General features: G+C 36.9%; 1 protein-coding gene across 1 annotated transcript in view; it reads left to right on the top strand.

Annotated features, from left to right (window-relative positions):
- Positions 1-7,483: 7,483 nt before the first annotated feature.
- Positions 7,484-27,847, top strand: part of cdh22 (cadherin 22) — a gene marked incomplete at both ends in the record, with an annotated part of 73,420 nt that continues 53,056 nt past the window's right edge. Inside the window, 2 exons of the mRNA XM_079242330.1 lie at positions 7,484-7,714; positions 19,058-19,352. Coding sequence (XP_079098456.1) covers positions 7,484-7,714; positions 19,058-19,352 — 526 coding nt within the window. The remainder of the gene's footprint in view (positions 7,715-19,057; positions 19,353-27,847) is intronic.

Genomic DNA, 27,847 nt, shown 5'->3' with positions numbered 1-27,847 from the left:
TCTCATGCTGTTGTGCAAATGGAATAGACAACAGGTGGAAATTATAGGCAATTGGAAAGACACACCCAATAAAGGAGTGGTTCTGCAGGTGGTGACCACAGACCACTTCTCAGTTCTGTTGCTTTCTGGCTGATGTTTTGGTCACTTTTGACTGCTGGCGGTGCTTTCACTCTAGTGGTAACATGAGACGGAGTCTACAACCTACACAAGTGGCTCAGGTAGTGCAGCTCATCCAGGATGGCACATCAATGCGAGCTGTGGCAAGAAGGTTTGCTGTGTCTGTCAGCGTAGTTTCCAGAGCATGGAGGGGCTACCGGAAGATGGCCAGTACATCAGGAGACATGGTGGAGGCCGTGGGAGGGCAACAACCCAGCAGCAGGACCGCTACCTCCTTCTTTGTGCAAGGAGAAACAGGAGGAGCACTGCCAGAGTCCTGCAAAATGAGCTCCAGCAGGCCAAAATTGTACATATGTCTGCTCAAACAGTTGGAAACAGACTCCATGAGGGTGGTATGAGGGCCCGACGTCCACAGGTGGGGGTTGTGCTTACACCTCAACACCGTGCAGGACGTTTGGCATTTGCCAGAGAACACCAAGATTGGCAAATTGGCCACTGGTGCCCTGTGCTCTTCACAGATGAAAGCAGGTTCACACTGAGCACATGTAACGGACGTGACGGAGTCTGGAGACGCCATGGAGAACGTTCTGCTGTCTGCAACATCCTCCAGCATGACTGGTTTGGCAGTGGGTCCGTAATGGTGTGGGGTGGTATTTCTTTGGAGGGCAGCACAGCCCTGACTGCCATTAGGTACCATTAGATGAGATCCTCAGACCCCTTGTGGGACCATATGCTGGTGCGGCTGGGCCTGGGTTCCTCCTAATGCGAGACAATGCTAGACCTCATGTGGCTGGAGTGTGTCAGCAGTTCCTGCAACACAAAGGCCTTGATGTTATGGACTGGCCCGCCTATTCCCAAGACCTGAATCCAATTGAGCACATCTGGGACATCATGTCTCGCTCCATCCACCAACAGCAAGTTGCACCACAGACTGTCCAGGAGTTGGCAGATGCTTTAGTCCAAATCTGGGAGGAGATCCCTATGGAGGAACATCCGCCACCTAATCAGGAGCATGCCCTGGCGTTGTAGGGAGGTCATACAGGCACGTGGAGGCCACACACACTACTGAGCCTTATTTTGACTTGTTTAAAGAACATAAAATCAAAGCTGGATCAGCCTGTAGTGTGTTTTTCCACTTTAATTTTGAATACAACTCCAATCCCCGACCTCCACGGGTTGATACATTTGATTTTCATTTATAGTTTTTGTGTGATTTTGTTGTCAGCAAATTCAATTATGGAAAGAACAAAGTATTTAACAAAAATATTTCATTCATTCAGATCTACAACATGTTACTTTAGTTTTCTCTTTATTTTTTTGAGCAGTGCATATATGTATATATATATATATATATATATATATATATATATATATATATATATATATATATATATATATATATATATATATATATGTGTATAAACAAAGTTTACTTCAAGCTATTCACAAAAACAAGCTATTAATGTGCCACTAATTTGCTTCAGATTACTGAGGATGCTTACTCTACTTCTGTGATGGCCAAGTTTCAACAAGTGCAAGAAATTTCTATTTCTGTTTTTTTTTCCAACTCATTAGAGTTACCCACTTTTAGATCTAATGATAAGTAAATGTGTAAACACTTAATGAAATTCCCCAAGTGCAGAAGCAGAACAGAAGGAGATTCATGGAGGAATGTAGATTTTGTTTTTGGTTGCCAAGCAGTTGGTGCAAATGTTCCACTTAGCAAAAGAACTTCTGGGCCATTGGTGCAAACTGCAAAATGTGTGATACAAATGAAGTCTAATTAAACAAATTCAGACTCTATGCTGCACAGTTAAGTCATGTAAGGGAACCGCAGAAGTTAGATAGGCAAAAAAGGAATTAGTTATTTCCTCCTAACGTTGTATACCTTTGAGGCACAGAGGAATAAACACTATGCTTCTCCTTCTTTGAAGTTATCACTCCATAGCTCTAACACATCTAATTGGAAAGTTGAAAAGAAGCACTTTTGATCAGTTTACATCAAGCTAAGGACTTAAGATGAGTTTTCTTTATTATTTTATTAACTGCCATTCAAAGTGCCACAGGGATTCATTCCCTTTTATTTCTAAACATTTATGCAATGTTGACTCCCCTAAGCATTTAGCCTATGTTATAATCATTCAGAAGTGCTTATTATGATGTATTCCTTTGTAACCAAGGCATGGGTATGATATTATACCATCCAGCAAGAGATAATTTCCCAAACTCACAAAATGTTGGGATACTAAAATGTAATTAAAAAATAGAATGGAACATTTTGCAAATCTCATTTACCAATAATAAAAAAATAAAAGAATGCCAATAGTCACGTCATGCAAAGAAGTATCCATGTTAGAATCCTGAAAGGCTTCTATTTTCTCAGGAGCAGAGGTTGTTTAAAATGAACTGAGATGACATTTGGAATACGTTACAGAAATCACGAATGCTCGTCCTCTGGACTAAAGAGAAGAAGGAGTTGCTGGCTATTACCACTCAGTTCAAAAGACTACATTTCTGATGCTTTGGGGAAGCATTAATATGTATGGCACCAGCAACGTTTGGTCTAAAAGCAGTTTATGCTCTCATCTACATGTTTTTTTGTTTTTTTTTTCCAAGATGGTTGTGCATATTTTATTATGGCAACGCTAAATTGCATGTTCAGTCTAATGTACAATATGGTTTAGTTTGAAGAATCCTAGGTGCTGGACAAGTGTGCGGCTCACGAAAAGTAAATTCATTCATTCATTCATTTTCCGAACCGCTTATTCCAATTCAGGGTCGCGGGGAAGCAGCCGGCTTTGGGTGACAGGCAGGGTACACCCTGGACAGCTCGCCAGTCCATCGCAGACGAAAAGTAAAATTTAACAAAAAATTTAAAAAAAAAAACCACACAGAATTGTTGAGCAGTTTACATCATGTCAGAAAGGAATATTCCTCCACTGGTCTACTCAATCCCTAGACATTTACTCACCAAGATTTTAAAATTGATAAATAACTTTCTTCTCTTTTTGTTTTATTACCTCCACCAAGGAGGTTACATTTTTACCAGTAATTATCTGTTTTTGTGTTCAAGACAACTCAAAAAGATATGACTGGATTTTATAGAAATTTTCAGGAGTTGTTGGAAATGTGAAAAGAAATAACTGACTTCATTTTGGCAGTTTGGTGGTGACTTGAATATGCCTCATTCTGTCTCAGTACTGTATGAAAAATGCTTCATCAGAGGATAATGCTGGAAGATATGTCTATCACTGCCAACACAAACTTTTCCTGTTATTAGATGGAGGCAGTGGCACTCATTGCCAACGAAACTTAACTAGGTGCATTTTAAGAACCTAGAATTGCGCAAAAACTATATATTGCAATAAAAAACATAATGGAAATACCTCCATTTTGAAAAAAAAAAAGTCTCAAATATTGCTAAAAAAGTTTTTACGCTCTCACAAGGTGGTTTTCAGACATTTCAATGTCAAAATATCATTCAAAAGTGTAATGGAAACTCTTTAGTCGGATTTACGTGTAAAGATGTAACGTGGGGATTCATGACAAGTTAATTTCTGGTGGCACAAAACACCAAATTTATAAAAAAAATAAATAAACGAAGAGAAAAGTCGGAGCAAATTCTCTGCAGCAAAACGAAAACCCCAAAATAACGTTACTTAGCAAACTTGCATGAGCCGCAATTCTTGTAAAAATCTCATTCATCTTTTACAAGTCTTATGCAATTAACACTGTTCTAAACTACTGGTACCTTAGCTATCTTTTATTTTTTATTTCACCCCTTGTCAAATTGCATTATTCCTGTTGCATTTAGCATATGAAGTTAAAGCATTGGAAGGCTGTTTTCATTATCATATCATGTAAAACTTTCCGTAATTGTTCATGATGTGAGTAAAGAGTTTGAGAAATGCCATTTAATATTTAGCAAATGATTAGTGAGTAAACAATACAACTAAATCCCCTCTGTTGTTACCGTAAAAAATTAATGCCCTTTATCTAATATGGCATGACACAGGGTATGTATGTGCAAATTAGAGAAAAGATAACTAATATTTGTCTGTAGAATTGTATCTCTTTGGTGTGCTTTTCATTTGGATGCATCTATAGCTAATTATCTGTATTGATGCAAAATGTGTAGCCGATCTATTTAAAATAGGCTTAAAAGATTATAATGACTTAATCATAATTGTTGTTGGGTGTAAAGCTCTAGGTACATCAACTCAGGTTTTGACAACTCCAAAGTTGTCTGTATCATTAGTTAACAACGTTAGTTCAGGCTTAAAAATAGCCTCTTTACAAATAGAGGGATATAGTATAATTGGAGGAAACTACAATAAGCATGCAGTTATTCATACAACTTGCATAGCCAAAACCAAAAAGTATATCTGCAAGAGATCAGAATGATTATAAATGATACATTTCTTTTTGGTTCTCTTCTTTGATTTGGTAATCTTGAATAATTTACAGCTCTGAAAAAAAAACATTTGGGCTTACTGACCATGTGTCTACAAGCCACTGGCATTCATTGAAAGCATCTTTTCTTTTTAGAGTTAATCTTTTAGCTCTAATCTTTTCTAAGAGTAAGTAAGAACAAAATGAATCCTAATATCTATATTTTCTACATAGCTTCAACTTGTGATGGTAAGCATTGAGCTATGTAAACTCTTTTTGTAAGATTTAATTATTAAAAAAGCTTGTGTGGCTATTGATGGAGAAAGTGAAAGGTATCATATATCAATTCCTGTTCAATGTCCATTTCCCATATAGCCTTTGCATTAGGAGTTTTATTTCCCATAAGGGTCATAATGTTTTAGCAAAGGAGATGGAGAAACTTGAGCATTATGCTTGTCTTCTGTCATATGATATGAAAATCCTGGAGAAAATACATTTTAAAAAATGGGGCAAAAAAAATGGGGCACTATCCTTGCAAGACATACAAGACATACACACACACACGTATATATATATATATATATATATATATATATATATATATATATATATATATATATGTGTGTGTGTGTGTGTGTGTGAGTGGGTGTGTGTGAGTGTATAAAGAGAGAGAAAGGTTCATTGTCACAGTTCATTTGTCATTTCACCAGCATTATTTGTGTTTGCAGCAGCATGGCTGCTCAATTCAGTTCAACTGATCAACTCCTGAATCACATAAATGCACCAAACCAATGTATCATACTGTATATGACAACCTCCAAATACTGCTTATGTTAAGATCATCAACTTTGCTGCAGTGAGGGAAGAGGTCTGAGTTGTTTAAGTTTCTCCTGAACAGTTTGCTCTGCAGATTGGACACCCCTAGAGCAGTTGGATTCCAATACCACGGACATTGCCTTGACCAACAGTCTGAGAAGGAATTATTTCCGGAAGCTCCAAGCTTGGTATCGGTCAGGCGGAGAGTAAGATTAGAAGTCCTCTCCTAGCCTGCAGAAATACAATAGGTTAAACCACCTGCTGGCCTTAGGAGCTTCTCCTCAGTTGTTGTTGAAATCTTCCTTTCTTAAGAATGCAATGCCAGCGACATACTAAATGGTTTTTTTTTTTGTTTTTTTGTTTTTTTTAGTTGTCATTTGCATTTGGTTCCAAACATTTAAAAACAAATCATTAATAATAGGCATACACAGCACAACACCGTCTCTTACAATATTTTTTTTTTAGTTTGTACCCCATTTCATTTTTCAGTTCCTTTATTTTCATTTTGACTTGGCCTTTCTCCTTTAGATCCGGCCGTGTGCCCACTATCTGTTTCTATTCTGTCGGCTCAGTCTTTCTGTCTAGCCTCTGTACATATTTGACAACAGCCAAGGACTGTGTCTACTTTCCAATGTTTGTCCGAAGTATTAGGGGGGTGTTGCCTCATTGGATAGGATTAATTGATTAATACTTTTATCCAATTAGTGTTCCCTCATGCAATTAATCAACTGGCTGGGGTTTGGGTCGCTTCATCAGTCGGACGAAAGGCAGACAGATGCTTTGGGTCGGGTGTGTGATGAACAGTGACCTCACTCTTTTGCTTGCTCTTCATCCTTCTTGCTCTTCATCCTTTCCATTTCCCTTGCACCTGGTTCCCTGTCCTGCTTTCACCCTACTGCAATCAGTCTCTAGCCCAAAATACATTTTTAGAACGCAACACACACCAGTCGAATACCAGTTTTTCCAGGTAATCCTAGTCTGAAATGTAAATAGTGGGAGTTATGGGGAGAGAGCACACGGGCAAAATAAGACATCAACCACACTGAAGCAATAAAGGTGTTTTTATTTATTTATTTATTTTTTCATGGATCATAAATTAAACGTGTATTAATGATCGGATTTTAGCAGGTTATTACATGAAAGGACAGCATGTATACATTTGATATTTGATTTTACTCCCTAACTAAGTTATCATTTAGAAAACATGTACAAATCCAGGCTGAAGTACAGCTGTATTAACAAGCCTTTTCTCTTTTGTCTTCCAGGTCTTTTTCCTGCATTTGAATCAGTGACAGAGCTGTCATAATGGAGGAAATAATTCTATAGGACCTTTGAAGAATGGGCTCTCTGAACCAATGGATCGTTCTGAAGGGCAAAGCCATCAAAGATCAAACATAATCACCAACAATAAAATCGGCTGGCCTTTTCACAGTTCAAAGTTTCTGCTCTAAGAAGTAAAACCAGTTGGAACTCTTTAAGGAACTGTACTATAAAAAGTTTTCTGTTCAGTTTAGTCATTTTAAGACAGCTTATTTTAATGCTACCTCACGCTGACAAGGCTACATGAGATTTTTTTTTTTTTTTTTTTAAGAATAGCAAGCGGCGAATACCACAGAGCTGAAAATGGATGGAAGGCATTGTTGGAACTCAAAAGCAAGCTCTTCAATGCCACCATGTCCTTGTTTTCACTTAATTTCCCCTCTGACCAGTGAACCCATCTAGTCAAATCTCCTGTTTCTGTTGCCTTCGGAAAATTTGAAAGACATTTCCCAATCTGTTTGCTTCGCTGCTGCAGGTCATACTTTGAAGAAATATCAGAAACTCTGTAAGGTGGGGCAGATACTGTAAAGAATTGGAATGACTGACCATGTTACAGTACAAACAGGCGCTCACCAGGTGGTACAAATCCATTCTGCTCCATGACCTGCCCTGCATTCAGCAGATAACTCAAGATTGATTTCTGATCCAATGGATTAAGTTTGAAGTTTAACACAGACCTTTTAGGTTTGCACAGGCAGACTTGTGTTTGGGATATAGCCACACTTCCAAAACGTGTTGTGTTTGCATGTATTTTGGGAGTTGCATGTAGACACAGGGAAGCTTTTATTTTTCTTTTGTTTTTGTTCAGTTGTTTTTTGTTTTTTTTTTCAATCAAAAAATGGCCCCTTTTTGGGCAGCAGGAGCTTGGACACTTTTAGCAGCACTGGGACTTCTGAGCTGCTGTAGTTTTAACTGGTCGGAGGCATCAAGGACTAGTAGTACAACCTCTGGAGGAAGCAAACAGGACGAAGGAGCCTCGTCACTTGAAAGAGTAAAGAGAGGATGGGTATGGAACCAGTTCTTTGTGGTGGAGGAATATACAGGCACAGAGCCGCTATATGTCGGAAAGGTAAGCCAGTTTTGCTGTGCCTAAATGTTGACATCCAAACCATTGATTGGCTAGGGGGAAACAAAAAATATAAGAAAATACCTAATCCAAACTCCTCCAGGATGAAGTTAAATTCATTTAAGGCAAATGTTTAAAGATTATATCAGCATGCTCATATAGTCTTATGTATTCTGTATGAATGGTTTATAAGTCAAAGATTTTCCTGATCATATCATCTCCATGTTGCAACAGCAACATTTGTATAATGAGCAGTCTAGACCAGATTCCCCTGAAGCAAATCTTTGCATCCTTGAGGAACAAAGTAAATGTAGCATTCAAACATATGTATGCAATTATATATGAATTAATTGGTGCTAATGCTCAGTGAAAGACGTTATTGAAAAATACACTTTAGAATACACACACAAGTTATGGAGCAACATGATATGCTCATATTACTGTAACTGTTTCAATTAAGATCTTTAGTAGCACTTTACATGACAGATCAGTAATTATATGGTAATTGTGTGGTGATCTAATAGAAACAAAGAAGAAATGACAGAGTAATTATAGATAATACACATAAATTACCAGTAGAATTAACCAGGTAGTATCCTAGTAGTTACACAGGATATACTACATGTAATAATGTGGTATTTCATGGAAACAAAGAAGGAAATTACACAATAATTACAGGTAATATGCTGTATTGACAAGTAGAAATAACCAGGTAATGTCCTAACACTGGAAATGTCATTTATATTTTCTAGTTATGTTTTGCTATTTTAAAATATAATACATTTTTCGAGGCATTAATAGAGCCTATTATAATATGAATGCCAGTGTCTAATTTGATTTAGGCATCCACCAAATCCATTTAGTTGAAAAAATTTCACTTTTTGGGGTGAAAATTGTAATGCAATTAATGAGATTATTTGATTACAAAGCCTGTAATTAATTAGATTCTTATTTTTTTAAATCTAATCCAATTCCTAATATATGTATATGAACAGGTTCAGCCTGATTTCTGCTAGTTTAAGCGTAGTTTGCTTTGTGTGTTAGTGAGCTCTCAGACAGAGTACTGTGTGTTCTGTCATATGACAACAAGATGCTTCAGGGGATATTGAGTGCAATTTAGTGTCAAAATTTATGTTCGCATGGTCATGGAAATCAGCGTTATTAAAGTGAAGTGGCTCACTCAACACCATAAAACCTGCAGCCGAATAGAGGTTTATGCAGAGCTGGAAAAAAATGAAAGAAAGCAAAAAAAAAAAAACACTGTTTCACTGGGTCTCTGTACTAATGTACATTTTACTAAGACTTTGGAAAATGCACTGTTATTATGACTTTTATTTAACTCAGTTGCTATTAAAGACATTTACTATAAAAATGGCTGGCAGTCAATAAGTTAAAAAACGACAACAATACAAACAAGCAGAAAAAAAAAGTTAATACATTTATAAAATAAAGTATTATTACTATATCCACATCTACTTGCCAACACGCAATGCTAATTCTCACCATGAAAAGCTTTTTAGAAGCAAATCACACGGAGCAGTGCATGCAGAGCACCAGAAGCATCAATGTGATTTCTTTTTTTTTTTAAACTAAATAATTAAAAACATCATTTTAAAATCTCAGCTAATCTGCAGTTTTTATTTTATAGGTTTTTTTTTTTTTCAAGATCAACTCACAGACAGATGCTAAGGAAGTTGTGTTCCAAAATCACCACTCTGCTTTACCTACTGAGCTACTACTTTACTGCCTAGATGCCTGCTAAGCAAAGCTTCATAATACTTTCTCAAATAAAAAGTCATTGAATTCTTATAATAATACTTCAAACAAAATCAACAAAAACACATTTTTATTAAAAAGAATTAGTTTTGTGATCAACGTTTTGTTGTGCAAACAGGCCAATTTCATGATGAAAGGTTTACACTGCCATGCTTTCCTTCCTGCTTTTGAGTAGATATCAAACATCTGTAGCGGAATATTACACATTTATGACATGAACTGTGTAACCAAAAAAGTTCCTGCTTTAAGACCTTAACTGGTCGCGAGGGAATACATTTCCACAACAGAAAGTTGCCTACACGTTACACACTCAACAGTACTGCAACACGTGTAACATCCTCACAACAGATATACATACAGTTAGGATTTCCTCAATATAGTAACTGTTGCATGTCATCTTACTTTAATTTCTAGCATATATACTTTTTTAAGTATGTAAACTGTTCGTCTTTGTTTCTTTATTTCTTGTTTAATTGTTTATTATCCCCCCCCCCCATATCATCAGATTATTTGGATCTATGCCTAAGAATGAATAAGAATTCAGCAGTGTCCTTATCTCTGTAATTTAGGACAATGTCATGACTTTATAAATATGATTATTGAATCTTAAGTTGGCAATGTCATTTTATACAAGTATATTGAATGTCAAGTCAAATCTGTTTTCTATCATTTTTCTGTCGTGCTTATTTTTGGGAATATTTTTCGCCCTCTTTTGTCCCTTCTCATTTTCAACTTATTCATCAGAAACTTCTCAAATGAATCTCCGTGAGCTGATGAGAGTGGGCAGCATGTGCGATTCGATTGCTTTCCGTACTGCTTGATATGAAAAGGCAGAACATTAATGTGGACAGAATGAGACTCAGCGTTGAGTCACGCGCACATCAATCATGTGATCTTCTTGTTTCTAATCATTTAGACATGGCAATTGACCAGCTAATATCACATCTGCATATATTGATCTTTCTATTCTTCCAAATGAATTGAGATGTTCTCTGCAGCACGCTGGGCACGGTGTTACAAAATAATTATCCTTTGACCATTACTTGTCTGCAGTTGTGACTTTGATGCATTCCTGCTGGCAAGACCAACAACAAGGCCAATAGGCAGCACTGACAGAACGGAACTGAGTGATACATGAGAAAAGGAATGTAGGGGGAGGGAGGACTGCAAATGGAGACTGGAAAAGATGGGGCTTCATACACTGACTTGTGATTCATTATAAGCCAGGATGCCGGGGAAAGGCAGTGAACTGGTGCAAAATAGCTTATGGGAGCTTGAGGGAATGTTACAGCAGGAGAGGAAATGTGATTTTATAAATAAAATTACTATCAGTCTTTATGTGACTTGGGCCGTCGGGACTGCGATCACTGCTATAGATACATGTGAAGGTGACTGTCGGTATATAATTTCTTCATGTCCACTTGCGAAGATGAACTCTGTTGGATTTTTGGTATCAGCTAATATTTTGGAGAAGGGGCGGATTAAATCCAAGCAGCGTGCATCAGTGTTGGATAATTGCAGCAAGCCTAATTTTGCATATCAATATATCCAAACTCTGAAAAATGGGCAAGCTACACTGTGTGTACGACTGCTACCCCAGTGAAATCTGACTCAGTAATCAGTCATTAACAAGCCTTAATCTGGTACATTTAGTTTGATATAGTAATGTATCATTAAAACAGCATGCCACCTGAGGCACTTTTTGTGCATTATTTATTCACTTTCTTCTGTTTCTATTCTTTTTTTCTGGTTATATAACATGAAATTGTTGAGTTTTTGGAGAAAGTTAGGCTCCTGCTGTAATTTCTTGTGCGTAATGTAAAGTGGCATGCTTGATGGCACTAAATCAAAGGTAATACACTATGACAAATTTTATCAGGCAGAGGATGAATATTTATGGAATCATATGACCCCAAAAAGGTAGCATGTTTGTCGTGGCAAATTCTTTAAAAAATGTTGTGATAAAAAGAAAAAGAAACATTATTGTATTCGTAGGAGACAGGAATGCTGCTGAGCAAATATAATCTTAAATAGCAGTTGTTAAAAGAAGTAAAGAAGGCAGAAATAACAAATTCTTCTTCTCATATGTCATGTTCCTTTCTCCTCTGTTTTGACAAAAGCTGTCAGAAATAAAGCCATTGTTCGGGGGTACATGTGTAAGCTTGGCAACGTGCATAGCTTGCCCACATGCTGTTATATTCCTGCAACAACAACAAAAAAATAGTTTTACCTTATTGTGTAGTTTCAGAGTATGTTTATTGCATTCCAACCCTGTGATCTTTGAGCCTGTACATGGCACAGATTTCCTTATCCTTTGTCAGCATTAACCAAAAAAAGGCTGCTTCTACAGTCCACGTTAAAGATGCACATCTGTAGGCCAAGTAAAACAGAAGGATTTGCATCTTTGTTCTCTAAAACGTCTCCATCTTCATAAAGAATGTATCTGCTCAATTTTAAGTAGCTTGCATTTTGTTGGGTGCATTTTATTCTTAACAAAAGTGTAAAATAAAACAGTTCATATAGGAAGGAGAAAAGGAAGGAAGGTAGAAAGTAAATCATTGCATATCATACATTGATTATTTTTCTTAACCATCTAGTCCACTTAAGGGTCGTAGGGAAGCTGAAGCCAATCCCAGCAGTCATTGGGTGAGATGCCTTATAATTAAAAAGTAATTTATAATATCTCGTAGTTACTCCTGGCAAAATGTACCAGAGTTAGTAACTGACGTACAGCATTATGACAATAATTAATTATTTGTGAAAGTATCCTTTTATTTTATGAAGTGGCTCCAGCGCAAAGCTGTGGAAAAGCAAATAAAACTCGGACGGCAGCAGCAGGTGAGGCAAAGTCTGCCGCGACTAGAGGAGAGTTCTGATCTGTGCTGGCTTTGACTTCTACATAGCAGTTGATCTTATTTTCAAATGTTTTTAAATCTTAAAACTAGTTTTATTGGACTTCAAATTAATCTGCACATTCATGTATTTAAAATGAAACTGAGTTTGAATTTGAAAACGGAATTTGATCTGATTAATGAATGAAAAGGAAACTTAATGAAACAAATTACTAATGAAAAATTGATCGAACATGATGTCAGGCTTCGGGATGTTGTGTCTCCGTCTCCTCTTCTGGAGAGATGTGCCACGTGATTCTCACTGCTTACAGCCACCAAAAGAAACACTTTCTTTCTGGAATCAGTGAACATTTTTTATATTGTTCTTGTCTTTTTCTTAGTGAGGGAAAAAGTGACGTCTGTGATTCCAGTGTTAAACTTTTCCTGTGTTTTCTCTGGACGTGTTCATCTCATAACTGTTTGTGTGAGTGTGTGTACATGTGTGTGGCTGCATGCACTGACTTACCCAAGTCTGCCAGGACAGTTAGCTCTTCATCATTCATTCATCATCAGTTATGCTTGCTCCCCCCCCTAAGGCCCGATCAGATGAAGACAGCTTCAGCATTAGAAACCTACTTCAACATTCAGTGTACAGAATAATAGGGTAAAAGTATTTGCTTCTTTAGCATTTACTTCTGGCTCAGATGCAGCTTCATCCTTAGCTTGCATCCAGTCACAATAAAACACAGCAACTCTTCTACTCAACCAGTGTATTCACCAGTTCAACCCATAGACTCTATATAAAGAGATGGACGGAGCCTCCATGACGTCACCCATAGGTTTCTGAAGAGTTGAATTGAAACTCGAGCAGTTCCTACCGTCGCCATCTTGGCAGCGTCATGCACGTCGTCTCGCCCGGAAAATGCAAATATGGGCAAAAAGGTGGAGCTGAGAGGGGAGCCGTGAGCATCATGGCGGATGATTGACATCGAGCGAACTCCGAGCTTTCTATAGCTAAAAGCAAACTGAGCTAACCCCAAGATAACAGGAACTAACCAGCTAACGGAGGTAAGCGGGCTAAAGCTAAGTCATGCTGTTACCAGGCCAAAAACCGCGGTTGTTCTACGTTCTTCTAACTTGAAGCCGGAGATCAATCAAAAAGACACGCCCCTCAATATGCCAATCTTCGAGGTTAAATTACTTTTAAACAGGTGAGTTAGAAAAAAATTCACTCCCCCACAGTTGTCATGAAGGTAAACCTGACCTAAAAACCGAAAATGGATTTTTGAACCAGGCTGTAAACATGTTTAATTCTGCCGTGAAGTTGGTCTTTTTAACATGGGAGTCTATGGGGATTTGCACTGTTTTGCAGCCAGCCCCTAGTGGATGGGGGGGGAACTGCAGTTTTATGTACTTCCGCATAGACTTCACTTTTAACCGCTGGAGGTTGTCGCTTGGTTCAACCGCATCACTCTACACAGCAGTAGTAGCACAAAATTAAATGTGAAAACTGTTTGCCCAAAATAAAACATGAATCTAATCTTCTCATCTTACAATTTTAACATGCTTTTAGTAACTTTAGCTCATAATGGTAAAGGTGATGCACAGAAATCCACAAGATTCCTTAGTAGTGTCGAGTGGCAAAGTGGTAATGCTATTTGTGTGGATGACTGAGAAGAAGTGAGGATAATTTTGGCCTCAGACACAGTTAATCAGACAACATTGAAATTCTCATGCCATGCCTGTTAAGACAATTCTCTTTGTCAGAATGATCCAAGCTATAATTAGTCAAATTTATGTCTGATTGTAACAACATCACATGGCTGTCATGGAAAAGAAACACAGCAGCTTTAAACAGCAATAGAGAAAAATCGTAGGACTTTTTGATGTGTGTTTTTGTTTTTTTTTGTTTGTTTGTTTGTTGGCTTTGTCTTGTTTCATTCTTTTGCTCTTTATTTTTATTGTAAAAAAACAGAACAACACCTTTATCTCACCTATTTTTTCTCACTAACCTTTGTCTTTGAAATTGGTTTTTGTCATAACTTCTAATATATACTACATAGAATACTGATATTCCTTTTTTGTCAAAGCATCTACTGGTCTACTTCCCGTTCATTTCAATTTCTTCCCCTGACTTTTTTCTTTTTTCCTTTTTTTTCCTCAACTCTGCTATTGTTGCCATTTATTCTCCCCTCTCATCCTGAGCTCTGTCCCCCGTGGTCTGCACCCTTCCTTCTTCATAGCTGTCTCCTCCTAGGCTGTCTCTGATACAGTCACCTTGTTAACACTTTAAAGCTGTTAAGATCAGAGAGCTTGACAAGCTGCAGTGAAATGTGGCAGGCCTGCTTCTGATTACACAGACTTAAATATAAGACAGCCAATTTGCTTCTACTTTCAAACCCTGAATAAACTAAAGAATTGGTGGATCTTCTCTGCAAAGTTATCTTTTTACCACAAATGTTTATTCTATTCTATTCTATTCTATTCTATTCTATTCTATTCTATTCTGTTCTTTAGTGGATTCAAGATATTTGCTTACAGATGGTTATCCACCACTAAATATATTTAGTCTTAGTCAGTTCGTTATAATTTAATTAATGTACACACTCTAAAGAGCTGACTTGCGGATAAAAAGGGAACCTCCCCTCAATATCTCTGATTCATATGTCATCCTCTTCAGTACATTTGCCTACAGTGACAGCTGCGGACACTTTGATATGACCCAAAGGTGATTCTAACAGGACATCAACAACCTCAGTCTCTCCTTAGTCATCCTGCAGCCCTCCGCTGGAAACCCTGTGGCATGATTGACTACAACTTGCATCAAGTATCAAAGCCAGATAGTGAATCATAATTACTGTTTAGCTCTAGTCACCATTTCATATTTTTTTATGCCAAGGGATAAGCTCACAGCATTTATTAAATATATATATAAATAGTCTCTTACTATTCTTTTCTTCTGACTTATGTACATTAAGTGTTATTAGAGGCAACAAATCATCACACACAGCAACAACTTGGCTCTTATAGAAAGATTTAGAAATGAAGATTTTCTTTTTCTATCCATATATTTCCACTACACCACTGCAGCACTTTTTTTTACTCTATATATTACATCCATGCATTTTAGTGAGTCATAAGTTGTTCTTTATGTGACTTCTTAATGAAAAATAGTTGAAGTAAACTTGATGATTTCAAAGATGATTTATGAGCATTTGTGTGTTATGCCCATGGCAGACGCAATAACATTGTCATAAAGTTTATGCATGTGCACATCAATGCTTGTGTTTTAAAATCTGACTGAGATGTGACTCGGAGGATTATAATTTTATACTTTTTTTTATTTTGGTAAATTGGGCGCTAAGGGGTTTAACTCTACTTTATACCTTAATTGCATCCCTCTGCTATCAGGTGTGCCGGGACTTTCTTTTTTATTACAGCAAAGTGAAATTTCTCCTTCATGTCTCTCCACTTTCACTTCCTGCTTAACTGGCCTTTTTTTTTTTTTTTAAAGTCTAAAAACTCCTGACTGACACACTGAACCACTACACAAAGTTAGGACACTTTCCCAGCGGTTTTGGTTTATCTTAATCACCAACTGGTTATTGAGTATAAGTTACTAGTATTGTTATAGTATTGTGCTGTGTTTTATGTATGAAGTTTGCTTATGTACCTCTCAATTCATAAAAAAAAAACAAAAAACAGTCCACCATTACTATTTTCTGTCCAACGTCATCCTATGTTCAACCTTTAAAGGTGGAAAAAACGTTTATTCTTTCATCATAGACTTTGTCAAGTTATTCTTCAAATTCATCAAACTGATCTCAATAAGAGCGTCCAATGTAAAGAAAACAAAAAGTACCTCACATTGTAAAATCCCACAGCATAATATACTTTTCTGTCATCTCATGGACTCAGCATGCCCTAGACATTTGGTTGTGTAAGCTGAAACCCCTCCATGAAAGTGAATTTTACTCACAGAAAGGTTTCCACAATCCCTGTGGGCATTTTGACAGTTTTTTTTTTTTTTTGCACTGTGAAAATGGATGATTTGCAGAAACGTGTTCGTGATTGAACTCAAGTTGACCAAATTTTTTGTTCCATGTCTGTAATAAAACTACTAACATGGTTTTTCTAGTTTTTCATAGCTGTTCTACAGAGAAACAGCTGAACATTATTGGTTTGACATGTATAAAGTATACAAGACTTGTATTGCACATGTTTTCACGTCATAGACGACCTGAGCAATGCAATAATTTAAGTGTGGAATAAAAAAACTAAAGAAACACTTTTTTTTTTTTTGTTTCTGGCTGTGATTAGGAACATTTTAGAAATTTTGTACTCTCCATTTTTTTCACATGTAAATTTCTTGGACTGATTAAACACTGCAGGTTATATTTTACAAAGCGAGGGACGTCCTGGTTCTGACCTTTAGTTCACAGAGAACAACTGAGCAAAGCGTAATGTGTGTGTGTGTGTCTTTCAAGCTGTCAACTCGAATCACACCAGTGAGGATAGACTGACAGAAGGATGGGTTTAGCCAGCCCGAGGGGGGAGAAATAGCATCATTCTAGCAGAATGACAAACTCACTATGCATTTATCTGTGTGTGTGCGTGTGTGTGTGTGTGTGTGTTTGTGTGTATGAGCATGCACAATAAGTAGAAGTGCACAGCTTGGTGCACATGTGTACAGTAGGAGCTTGCCATCATTTGTGCAGCTAAATTAACACATGATGACAGCATTTCCCACACACACACACACACACACTCGTCTGCATAATCTAATTTCTAATTTTTTTTCTTTTTTTTTAATTGTAACTGAAATATTGATACTTGAAGCAGGCAGTATATATTCTCTGACTGCTCATGTATCTCTGTCTTCAGGATGATTCACAACACTGAGACGAGGTAAAAACAGGCAGATGAAAGAAATAGAGAAGGGAATGGATGAGAAAAGCAATATCAGGGCACAGCCTTGCATTATTCTGTGGTTTTACGACAAATACTTAATGAAAATCCCTGCAAGGGTGATAGAAGTCTGTATTTAATTAAGCCTTTATAAAATATTAACTAGGGAGGCCAGGCGATTTTCCCCTCACCCCTGGTCTGCTCAGTGGATTGAAGCACGGTTACATTGCATAGACAACTCTGAATTAGAATTTCAGATAGGAGGTAAGTGAGTGAGAGAGGGAGAGGGCATGTCTATCGTGTTCAGAAAGGAGCCAAAGGGAGAGTTACGATGGGGGACCAATGCTGCTCCTATCGTTACCTCCTGAATGTCTTCTAATCGCATCAGAAGAAAGTACAGCTCTGATTTATAAGGGTTCTTTTGAGTTCACTCTTTAGCACCAGCACCTCTACATTTTTTTTTTTTTTTAAACGACTTTGATCCCCTAATTTGGGCGTCACATCCTGTGAAGGGCACATTGAGCAGCAAAAGGTGTAAATCATCACTTGAAATATGGTCTTTTACAGCACATGATGATGGCTGATCAGTAGGGAGCGGAAGGCCAAAAATCTTTATATTATGTTTGCAGCAGAGGAATAAGATAAGCGATATAAATTAAAAACATACAATAATCTAATTTCTGTTGGTAACAGTTGATGAAAACTAGTATTTTTCTGAGTGTCAACAATGACATTTCACTATTAGTGGTGCTTTCAGCCAAACTAGAAAAATGCCAGCATAACATTTTCTTAGCTTCTAAAAATCTAACCTGTCAACAGATTTGATTTTCCAAATTACGGAGTCTACTTCAGGGTTGCAGGAAAGCTGGAGTCTATCCCAGCAATTAGCAGGCAAGAAACAGGATACAGTGGGGAGAACACAGATAAATGGGACAACATGCAAACTTCACACAGCAAGGCCACTGTTTAAACCTGCCCCCTGCCCAGCCCCCTCTAAGCAGCAACCTTATTGCTGTGAAGACACAGTGCTGACCACTACGCCACTGTGCAACCCATAGCTAACAGTAAAAACATTTTGCAATGTGATGATATGTCAATAACCACATTATGGACAGTTAGGGTCAGCATTAAGGGCAGTTATGGAGATTGGGTTTAATTTCTTTCTGCAGTCAAGGAATTTGACTCCAAAACAGTCATCATCGCAGAAGTTTGTCATTAAGTAGTTATACAGCTTTCATTATTCATGTAGGGCTGCAAGGTTACAACAAATTGTCATTTGAGGGCTTTTTTTTTTTATCAATAAAACTAAACTTATTGAAGAATCTTGATTTATGTCTTATTGGACTTCAGTAACTGCTGACTTACTCCAAATTTAACTCTTGATTTTCTTAATTGTGTTTGTCCATTCATTACATATCAACATTTTCTTAGACCTTGCCCAAGAGTGTTAAGCATCTAAGAAGAACCAGAAAAACAAATATTAATATTCTCTTTGTTTTGTAGTGGGGAATAACATAACATAAGCAAATCCTTTTTAGTTTTACCATCCTGGGACTTGCCATTTTATTTATGCCTTTATATAATGGTTAAAAAAACTGACATGGTGGCATTTCTAAAATAAAAATAAAAAAACAAAAAAAAACAAACATTTTTTAAAAATGTTTTATTATTAATATTTTATTTATCTATAAATTCACAGATCAGTTGATGCAAAACTGAATTATCTTGCCTTTTTTTTTTTTTTAATTAAACAAAAGCAGATGGTGAAAAGCATTGATGATGTGATATTATGAACTCATTCAGTTTCCATTTTCTCTCATTCATTTTACAGATTCATACGGACTCTGATGAAGGCGAGGGAAACATCAAATACACCATCTCTGGAGAGGGGGCGGGCACCATCTTCATCATTGATGAGCTTACAGGAGACATACATGCCACAGAGCGACTAGACCGAGAGGAGAAAGCTTTTTACACACTTCGAGCTCAGGCGCGGGACCGGCTCTCCAACGATCCGCTCGAACCAGAGTCAGAGTTTGTCATTAAGGTCCAGGACATCAACGACAGTGAGCCTCAGTTCTTGGAAGGCCCATATATCGGCAGTGTGGCTGAGCTGTCGCCCATTGGTAAGCTTAGAAATGTACTACAGTCAGATAAGGGCCATTCAGATAAGCTCTTTGAACCTTTATGTTCAGGATGACTTAAAGGTGCCTTTTCTTTATTAACTCATCTCTTATAAAACAGCCATCATTGCCATAGATAGGGGTGTGCTCCACAACATAATACTGTGATCAAAGGAAGTTAAAGAAGTTCCAAGAGGAGCAGTAGGCTAAAATCCTTGTCACAAAGGCATTTTCATTAAAACAGTTTTGCAGTCAATGGATAAATGGTGGATGGTAAGAATTGAGATTGTGACATGGAATTATAAAACCTCGAAAAGGAATGGAAAATGAATGAGATGGTGCAGACATTAAAAAAGAAAGAAGTAGCAAAAATAAATAGCATTTCTCCCCGATGAGCTTTGTGGTTGCGTTCATACGTACTGTTTTGAGGCAAATGTTACAGGCAGGGAAGGAGAAACGAAAGGAACCACAGGAGAGGTGCTTCAGACGAGCGGATGATAGAGAGGATACACCACATTTCCAGCAAAGCCTTCTGACAGTGACAACACAATGCTTTTAATCTTGACAAACATGTTTTTATTATAAGCATCCATATTAGCGGCACCCCGTGGCTTATTAAAATTCTCTGCAGAATGGAAAAGACAGGTGAAAGAGGGTGTCAGGGGCCTCATTAGCATGGCATTAATGTCAAAGACGGCTGATGTTTAATAAACAAAATTCTGTTTGGCTGCCAAGCGATATCACAATACCATGTGTGCTCAGAATGTTTTGTGTAAGAGTGGTTTGTGTGGGTGTTCATGCATATGCAGTAGAGGCGTTTGGGGGGGGGGTTCTTATTTGAGTGACTACAGGAGTGGTGCAAAATGGAATGACTCTTACCCCGTTTAAGCCTGATTGGAATTAATTCCTGCCTCCTCAGCATGATCCAAACCATGGGCATTTTCTGCCTACAGTGCTCTCTAAAACTGAATGGAGTGTGTGAGTGTTATTGTGCGGGACTATGGCAAAAAGAGTGAGGGAAAAGGACAAGTGAAAGGTAGAAAAGAAAACAAAAAAAAAACCCAGGAAAAATAGATTAAGAGCATAGAAATAATGCAGACTTGTAAACTATGCAGAACCTTTGAAAGCAGAACTATTATGTGTTTAAGAGTGAGGGATGAAGTCAAAGAGGCCATGCTTAGTTAATGCCTGCAAATGCAGTCTTAATGATCATGACCCTTTCACCTCGGATGCTACCCCTTGTTCAACCCTGCCGCGTTTCAGTCAAATTACGCACTAAATGGGCATGCGGTTCATGTTTTAAACATTGTTGTGCCGTACTTCCCCTAATGAGGTTACATGAGCTGCTTAGTCAAGCATCTTCCTGCCCTATCCCTGTTTCTCCTCTTTCTGCTGTTCTCCTGTTGAGCGTCAGCTAAATCCATCAGTATTTTTTTTTTTTGACATGTTGCTGATAAGGTCACAAGTGCAATGACATTCACAGAGTGGAAAGAGAAAATAAGGTGCTGGACAGACCAGCTTTTACACCACATATTACCCCAAAGCTCATAGGACTTAACGTTTAGAACTATTGTTGGGGAGGGGTTCTTGTTCATTTTAAATTAAGTTTATTGGTAGAACAAGGACATTGTTTATTATTTTTTCATAAAATTGACATAAATAAACTATGTGTAGTGCAATCAAATCCTCATTGCTGCTATATTAAGTTTAAAAGCACACAAGGAAGGGTGTTTTTTGTTTATTGTACACTTTTCTTGGCTTTATGGTACACAAACCTGTTAAATCTTTGTTATAGGCCCACACCATCCTAAATGTATTTGAATTAATATCAGCATTCAGATTTCTTGCTCTAGATCAGTTGTTCATTTTATAATTTGCTTGATGAGTTTGACTTAAGAACATTAGGAAACTTTAAAAGCTTGCTGCTTATTTGCCTTCTTGTTTGCTTTTTGTTCTGCAAAAAGAAAACGGTCAGAATCTGCACCACTCTTTTTTGTAATTTGAACACAGTTTCTGTGACATGAAGTGGGGTTGCATTTTTATGCCGTGATTTGAAGCAGGTTGCGAGCATTAGCCACACGAGTGATTTGCTCACTGTGCTGTTTTACGGCCAACCATACAGGCAAATCGCCTTGGAACACATGAGGCCATAATAGTAAGGAAGTAATCAGCAGTCGCTGCCTGAGGCAAATTCATCTTTACTTATCACTCCTGTCATGTCTCCCTATGCACATGTTTGTCACAGTCTCACAGCCTTAGCTCCCACCTTTCTGGTTCTACATAGGCATGCTGTCCCTTTTTCTGCTTGTTCAGCATTTCCACCCCCCTCAAAATAACCCTTTTGTGCATTCTCTTGTTCTTTTCAGTTTTAAAGGGATGATGTAAATACGAGGAATGGGAAAAATGATGATGCACTAAAAGGTCATAAGCTCTGAACTGTGTAGAGAAAAAAAAATTCTAATGGAGTATAAGGGAAATAGCCTTTAATTAGATGTGTACTGTATAGTTGGATGTTGCTTTGAGAACCACATATTCTTTAATAAGATACAGAAACAGGAGCATGTAGGTCCTTTGGAAAACAGCTATCTTGGTTCCTGACTCATAATGATACAAATGGATTTAATGCATATTTTAACATGAGGAAAAGCTGGCCAGAGGAGGCTGGTTAGCCTTTATTTGGACTAATGAAATGCGTGTTTCATGAAAGTTTCATAATGAATCTCAACAGCTTTTCTTACTGTAACTGACTGTAACTTCAGTCATCTGCTTATATACTCTAAAACTATGTTGTTTCAATGTTAATGGCAAACTAAATAGTGGTACAGCAGGCCATTTTCAAACTTTATTTCTCTCACAGCAAGACCTAGGAACAGATTTGAATGAGGCCAAGTAGGAACTTAATCACATGGTCTTTCAGTGGCTGTTGTTTCTGACTGGCCACCTGTCCTGTTGTTTCCTCGCCTAACTCCCAGTGTATGCATAATCAGTGGGTTGGAAAATGGATGTGTATGGCTTCTGATTCACCAGAGAAACATATTTGTCTTTGCAAAAAAATGCATGCTTTTTACTCACCTGGAGGTATGTTATAGCAAGAAATCCTCCATCTGTCTTTTGTTATTATCCTGCCTTTGGTGGTGTCAAAATCAGTGAATTCATTGACTTTTGTCCTATATTTACATAGGACTGACTGACACACAAGAGCTAGATTTGATGAATACTTTATATATTAAATTTTAACTCAAACAGTAGCTTGGCATTGTTACCTTGGGGCTCTAGTCAAGTTGAACACTTGTTTACTCAAAATACAGCTTGATTATAACCAGCAATGTTTGGACAAAGAACCAAATCACCCTTTCCCCATCTCCCCTGGGTGGGGTGGGTGGCTATTTATGTCCTTAGGTCCTTTTAGCAGACGCCTGAGAGCTCGATGGTCTTGCACCGTATCTTATCTGTGGATGGCGCTTCTCTGGAATATATTTCTACTTGGAGGCCCTTCTCCATATTTATAATTTTACAACTTTAAACTATATATAGTTTACAGTTACTTTAGATGTGAAAAACAAAACTTTTTTTTTTCTTTCTTGAATAACCATGCTTTAGTTTTAGTTGTATAATGTTATTTATTCCTTATTTGGTTATTTTATTAGGGTCTAACTTAAGGGTGTATAACACTTAAAAAAACAAAACAAAAATAAAAAATGATCCCTTACAGGTTTATTTGATTAAGGGATATTCACTTAGAAACCCAACCCATCATCTTTCTCTTTATGGCTTCTATGCCTCTGTTTTTTTCTAAACAAAAAATGGATCTATCATGAATGCAAATCACCTGCGATGTTAAAAGCTAATGCTGCCTCATGTCCATTTAGGAGGCAATGTTAGATGTACAGGTCTGCCTTTGGAAACATCCATCCTTCCATTATGAGAAACAACTAATTCCTCTTTGACAAATAGCCTGCCATCCTAAAAGTTCCAGCAACAACTCAAGGCCACCTAATGTTGCATAATCATTTAGACAAATACAAGAATTAGGACAATCTTAAATGTTGAAATATTTAAAAACTGAACCCACACATAGTATGTCTGAATAATTGTTATGCATTAAAAAAGAGATGTGAGAGAAATGTCAAAACCCAAGATGAGAAATGTAGATGTAAAGGATATGCTAAATTTGATGACTAACAGAAAACCTGTCACATCAACCACATTTTAAATACAAAACAAAAAAGAAAAACAAAACGAACAAACAAAAAAAAAACTCACATACATACAAATGTATGTATGTGAGTATGTGTATGTCATATGTGTGTGTATATATATATATATATATATATATATATATATATATATATATATATATATATATATATATATAAGTAAACTGGTTTGCTGCCAGTATTTGAGATTTCTGCTGTCGTATTAAGCGATGAATAGACTTTGCTTTCGAAGTCATCCACATACTTCAAAAATATTATTGTTAGTGATGCCCCATGCAAACGCTTGAATGCTTATTGAATCAAGCTTATGTCAGTGTAATAAAGACATATCTTTTCCAGGTTGAAATTACTCTTACATTGTGGTTTTACGCACACACATATACTCCATCCTTTTTTATTTGATTTTTTTTTCTGATATTCCTGTCGTCATACAAGCTGCCTGACAAAGTAACACTTTATTGGGTATGAAATTTAGTCGCTGAATTGCACATCCTTGCTTTCCAGTAAAAGCGGGTTGGATGAAAATGTCTCTAGGAGGGGCAGCTTTTAGTGGTCAGATCACAACAGGGTGAAAAGTTTCCACAGAGCTAATCCTGTGATTGATGCGGTTCCATTAGAGAGGACCTCAGGACCTGTGAGTGGCAGAGATGTGGCACAGAGATGTGGCACAACATGACATTTGTGTCGCAGCCTTAAACCTCAGGTAATATTAACTGGCAAGTCACAGAGTCCAAACAACAGGCAGCCAAACAGCAGCCTGACAAAAATAATAATAAAAAAAAAACATTAAGCTGAACGACATCCAACTATTTTGTCTTCTAATGACACAAGCATGTATAGTGAAGTATAACTACATTTATCTAACTTGTTTTTCAGACGTCATTTGTCTTTGACAAACAACAGGATAAATGTCAATTTAAAACAACAGATAAACCACAAATCCTGTGAAATCGAAAAGACAATGAAAAAAGAAATGGAATGAAATGAAAAATACTTTATTAATCCCCAAAGGGAAATTCAATTAGTTTCAATATATTTAGCTTCAACTGAACATAGTTGACAATGTTGAATAAAGTGCCTTGGACTACGTCAGAAAAGCATCCTGACAGATCTGAAATCTAGTTTCTGACAGGAAGAACATATAAGCATTATGTTTAAATCTGGTTCATGAAAAGGATTTTTTTTTTTTAACATTTTATGTAACAAAATGTTAATAAGTAGTCCTCCTTTTGCAGTAAATTAAAAATAGCTAGAGAAGGTTTAATCAGGCTTGATTAAAAACATTTGCTCTCTGGGGATTAAAAAAATATTATTCAAATTCAAATCTTGACCTTAAGAAATAATAATAAGTGACATTTAAAGTATGAAGACATTAGCACTGGTCAGGATAAAGAAGAGAAAAATACACGGTAAGGTTTCAAAGTAAGTTATTGAATAAAAGAGATTAGAGCTTACAACAGTACATTAATTACCTTTGCACTAATTAAGTTGTGGTGAAACAAAATGAAACAAGAATGGAAAAAAAAGATCAGGTTGGCCGTTTTTTTTCTTCTTTTTATCTACTGACCTTTACTTCTTTCTGACACTTTTCTAGTCAACATGAATAGTTGGGTCGCATGTGATGCAAGAACTCCACAAGGGGATTAAACTAATAATCACCTGTCTAGTTGCTTTGGCCAAGAAAGGTTGCAAATTACTGCAGAGGTAGCCCTGTCATGCTAACAGTAGACGAGACGTTTGGGAGCAGCGGAATCACGGGAGGCAGCAGTGTGACAAGGCAGAAGCAGCTTACAATCAATATCCCCTGCCAAATACTTTTATGTATATGACTAGTAGTACACACCATTTGGCCCTGAACCACAGTCCCTGACATAATTGATCTTGGCTGATCTCAGTGCATGGGGTCGTGTATAAATCTGCAGGGAAAGTAGGGGAAGGTAGAAAGCCATAGTGTTAGATTAATTTTGTGCGGAAGTATTGAAGATGTTTATAGCAAAAGCACTGGAATAGAAAATAGAAAATAACGTGTGTGTGTCTATATATGTATATATATATATATATATATACATATATATATATATATATATATACATATATATGTATATATATATATATATATATACATATATATATATATATATATATATATATATACATATATATACATATATATATATATATATATGGGTATCGGTGTGTGTGTGTGTGTGTGTATAGAAGCATATTTTCCCATGTTTTTTGTACAATATATTGAACAATGATTAAAAAAAACAAAGTTGCTAATTATCTTGAGACCAAAGTCTCATTTTCAAGTAATAATCTTTTTTATCCACATTATTGAACTTAGAGCACACACAAACTTAGAGGTTTATATTATTTGAAAATAAGCGCGTATTTATACCCTTTCAATTGCATTCTTTCATATCAAGATTTAGTTGTTGTTTTTTTTTTTCCTCTTTTTAATGCTTCAATTCTTAAAAATAATGAGATGCTAAGATTTAAAGCTGACATGCTACACAAGATCACAATATTGTCCTACAAAACAAATAATGATCTGACCTATTAAAAGACACAAGTTCAGAAGCTAACAAAGATTAGATTTACAATCCCTTCCGTGAGAGATGAAAAATATCCCTAAACCCTTGTTGAGATCTGGAAGAGGATCAATGTAACCAGGCCATTGGCTTTTATGACATGGCAGATTTTTCTTCCCTTTATACTTCATTCGCTCTCACCCATCTTTCTCTGCTTCAGTCTCAACCCCCCCGCCCGAAGCATTTATGTGGATGAGAAAGAAATGAATCACATTTGAAGTAGTGAAGAAATAACTTTTCATGTGAAAACACCTCAGCTTTTATAGCTTTACTAAATGATCCATAATGCAGGCAGGGAGCACTCAGTCCTGCAGATTAAGGCGGGTTGAGGCAGGAGAGAGGCTCAGCGTTGCAGCCGTTAGACCCCTCTATTGAAGCCCGCACCAGTACGGCACCAGCTAAGATGGGCACAAATCTCTTTTACGAGGCTGCCTCTTAAATAGCTGTCACTCTAGTGTCTCACAGGTGGCACACTCCTCAAGCTCCCTTCACAGTAATTGAACCATCTCTGCGAGAGTGCTGAAATGGTGTGGGAAGCCTGTGTTGATGCCATTAAACCAAACTCATGCATAAATCTAGCTATACAACCATTGTCACCAACCCCCAACGAAATCCTCCACGCCTCACACACAGCCATCTTTTGTAATCCATTTCACCAGATATGCTTCTGAGGTTAATTTTCATCTGGATATTATTTACATTCTCCTCCAAGAAACATTGGCAACACACACTGCATTGTTTTATATTTGGTGCTTTATTCTTGTACTTCCCACCAAAAAAAAAAAAAAACTGTTCTAGCTTTGTCAAATGTTTTCTTTCTTCAAAAGCAAACAAGTTTGAAAACTTCTGATTAAAACAATTTATGCAATCTGTGAGTTTATCGACTTAATTTTAGTTTATGTTCATCCTAGCAACCCCAAATTGTTTTTGGACTCTTAAAAAAGGGCACTACATTTAGTATTAGAAAAGAAGGTGTAAAATTTGGATACATTTTTTTTTAATCTAAAGTACTTTTCAATTCTGTTGGATGACTTAATGAATAGCAAAGCTGCACCTTAGAGTTGCACAACAGTGAGTTGTAATTCTGTACTGTCCTCTGCAGTGAGTTTAGTCACACACTGTTGCTTTTTTAGTGGTTCAAGGAAAACTATTTATACAGAAAAATGACCAACTTCTGTATGCTTCATTTGTCTGGTCAAAAATAATTTGTGTACCATGAAAACTGAGAAAAGTACTGATTTTTTTTCTAACAAAAGTTGGAATTGAACTGAGAATGGTACTGTGGTATTGTACATAATATTGTCATAGACAGAAAGGAAGTCATTGTACTCTGTCAACTGGGGCTTTCTTTCCCACAAACCCTTTTTTGCAGTCCAAAGATACTCATCATCTTGTTTGTTGGACTGGTGTTTAACTGGGGTCCACAGTTGTCTGGTAGAGCATAATTGTTGTTAAACATCTGATTAATTTAAACCAGCTCAGAATGTTCTTAGACTTCAGGATATGCCATACAGATGTTAAAAAAAGGCTGATTTCCATGAGTTGTTGTTGTAAACATGTTCTATTGGACTTCAGTGTAGTTAGAAATGTGTTGACTCTCATGGATCCATAAATAATTATCTTGCACTGATGTCAGGATGTGCTCAATGGGTCTTATGTCACATTTTCATTCTTTTGCTCTAAATCT

The sequence above is a fragment of the Telmatherina bonti genome, assembly GCF_933228915.1.
Source record: "Telmatherina bonti genome assembly, chromosome: 6".
NCBI lineage: Eukaryota > Metazoa > Chordata > Actinopteri > Atheriniformes > Telmatherinidae > Telmatherina > Telmatherina bonti.
Note: the sequence above shows the minus strand (reverse complement) of the source record. Positions and strands in the feature narration are given on the sequence as shown.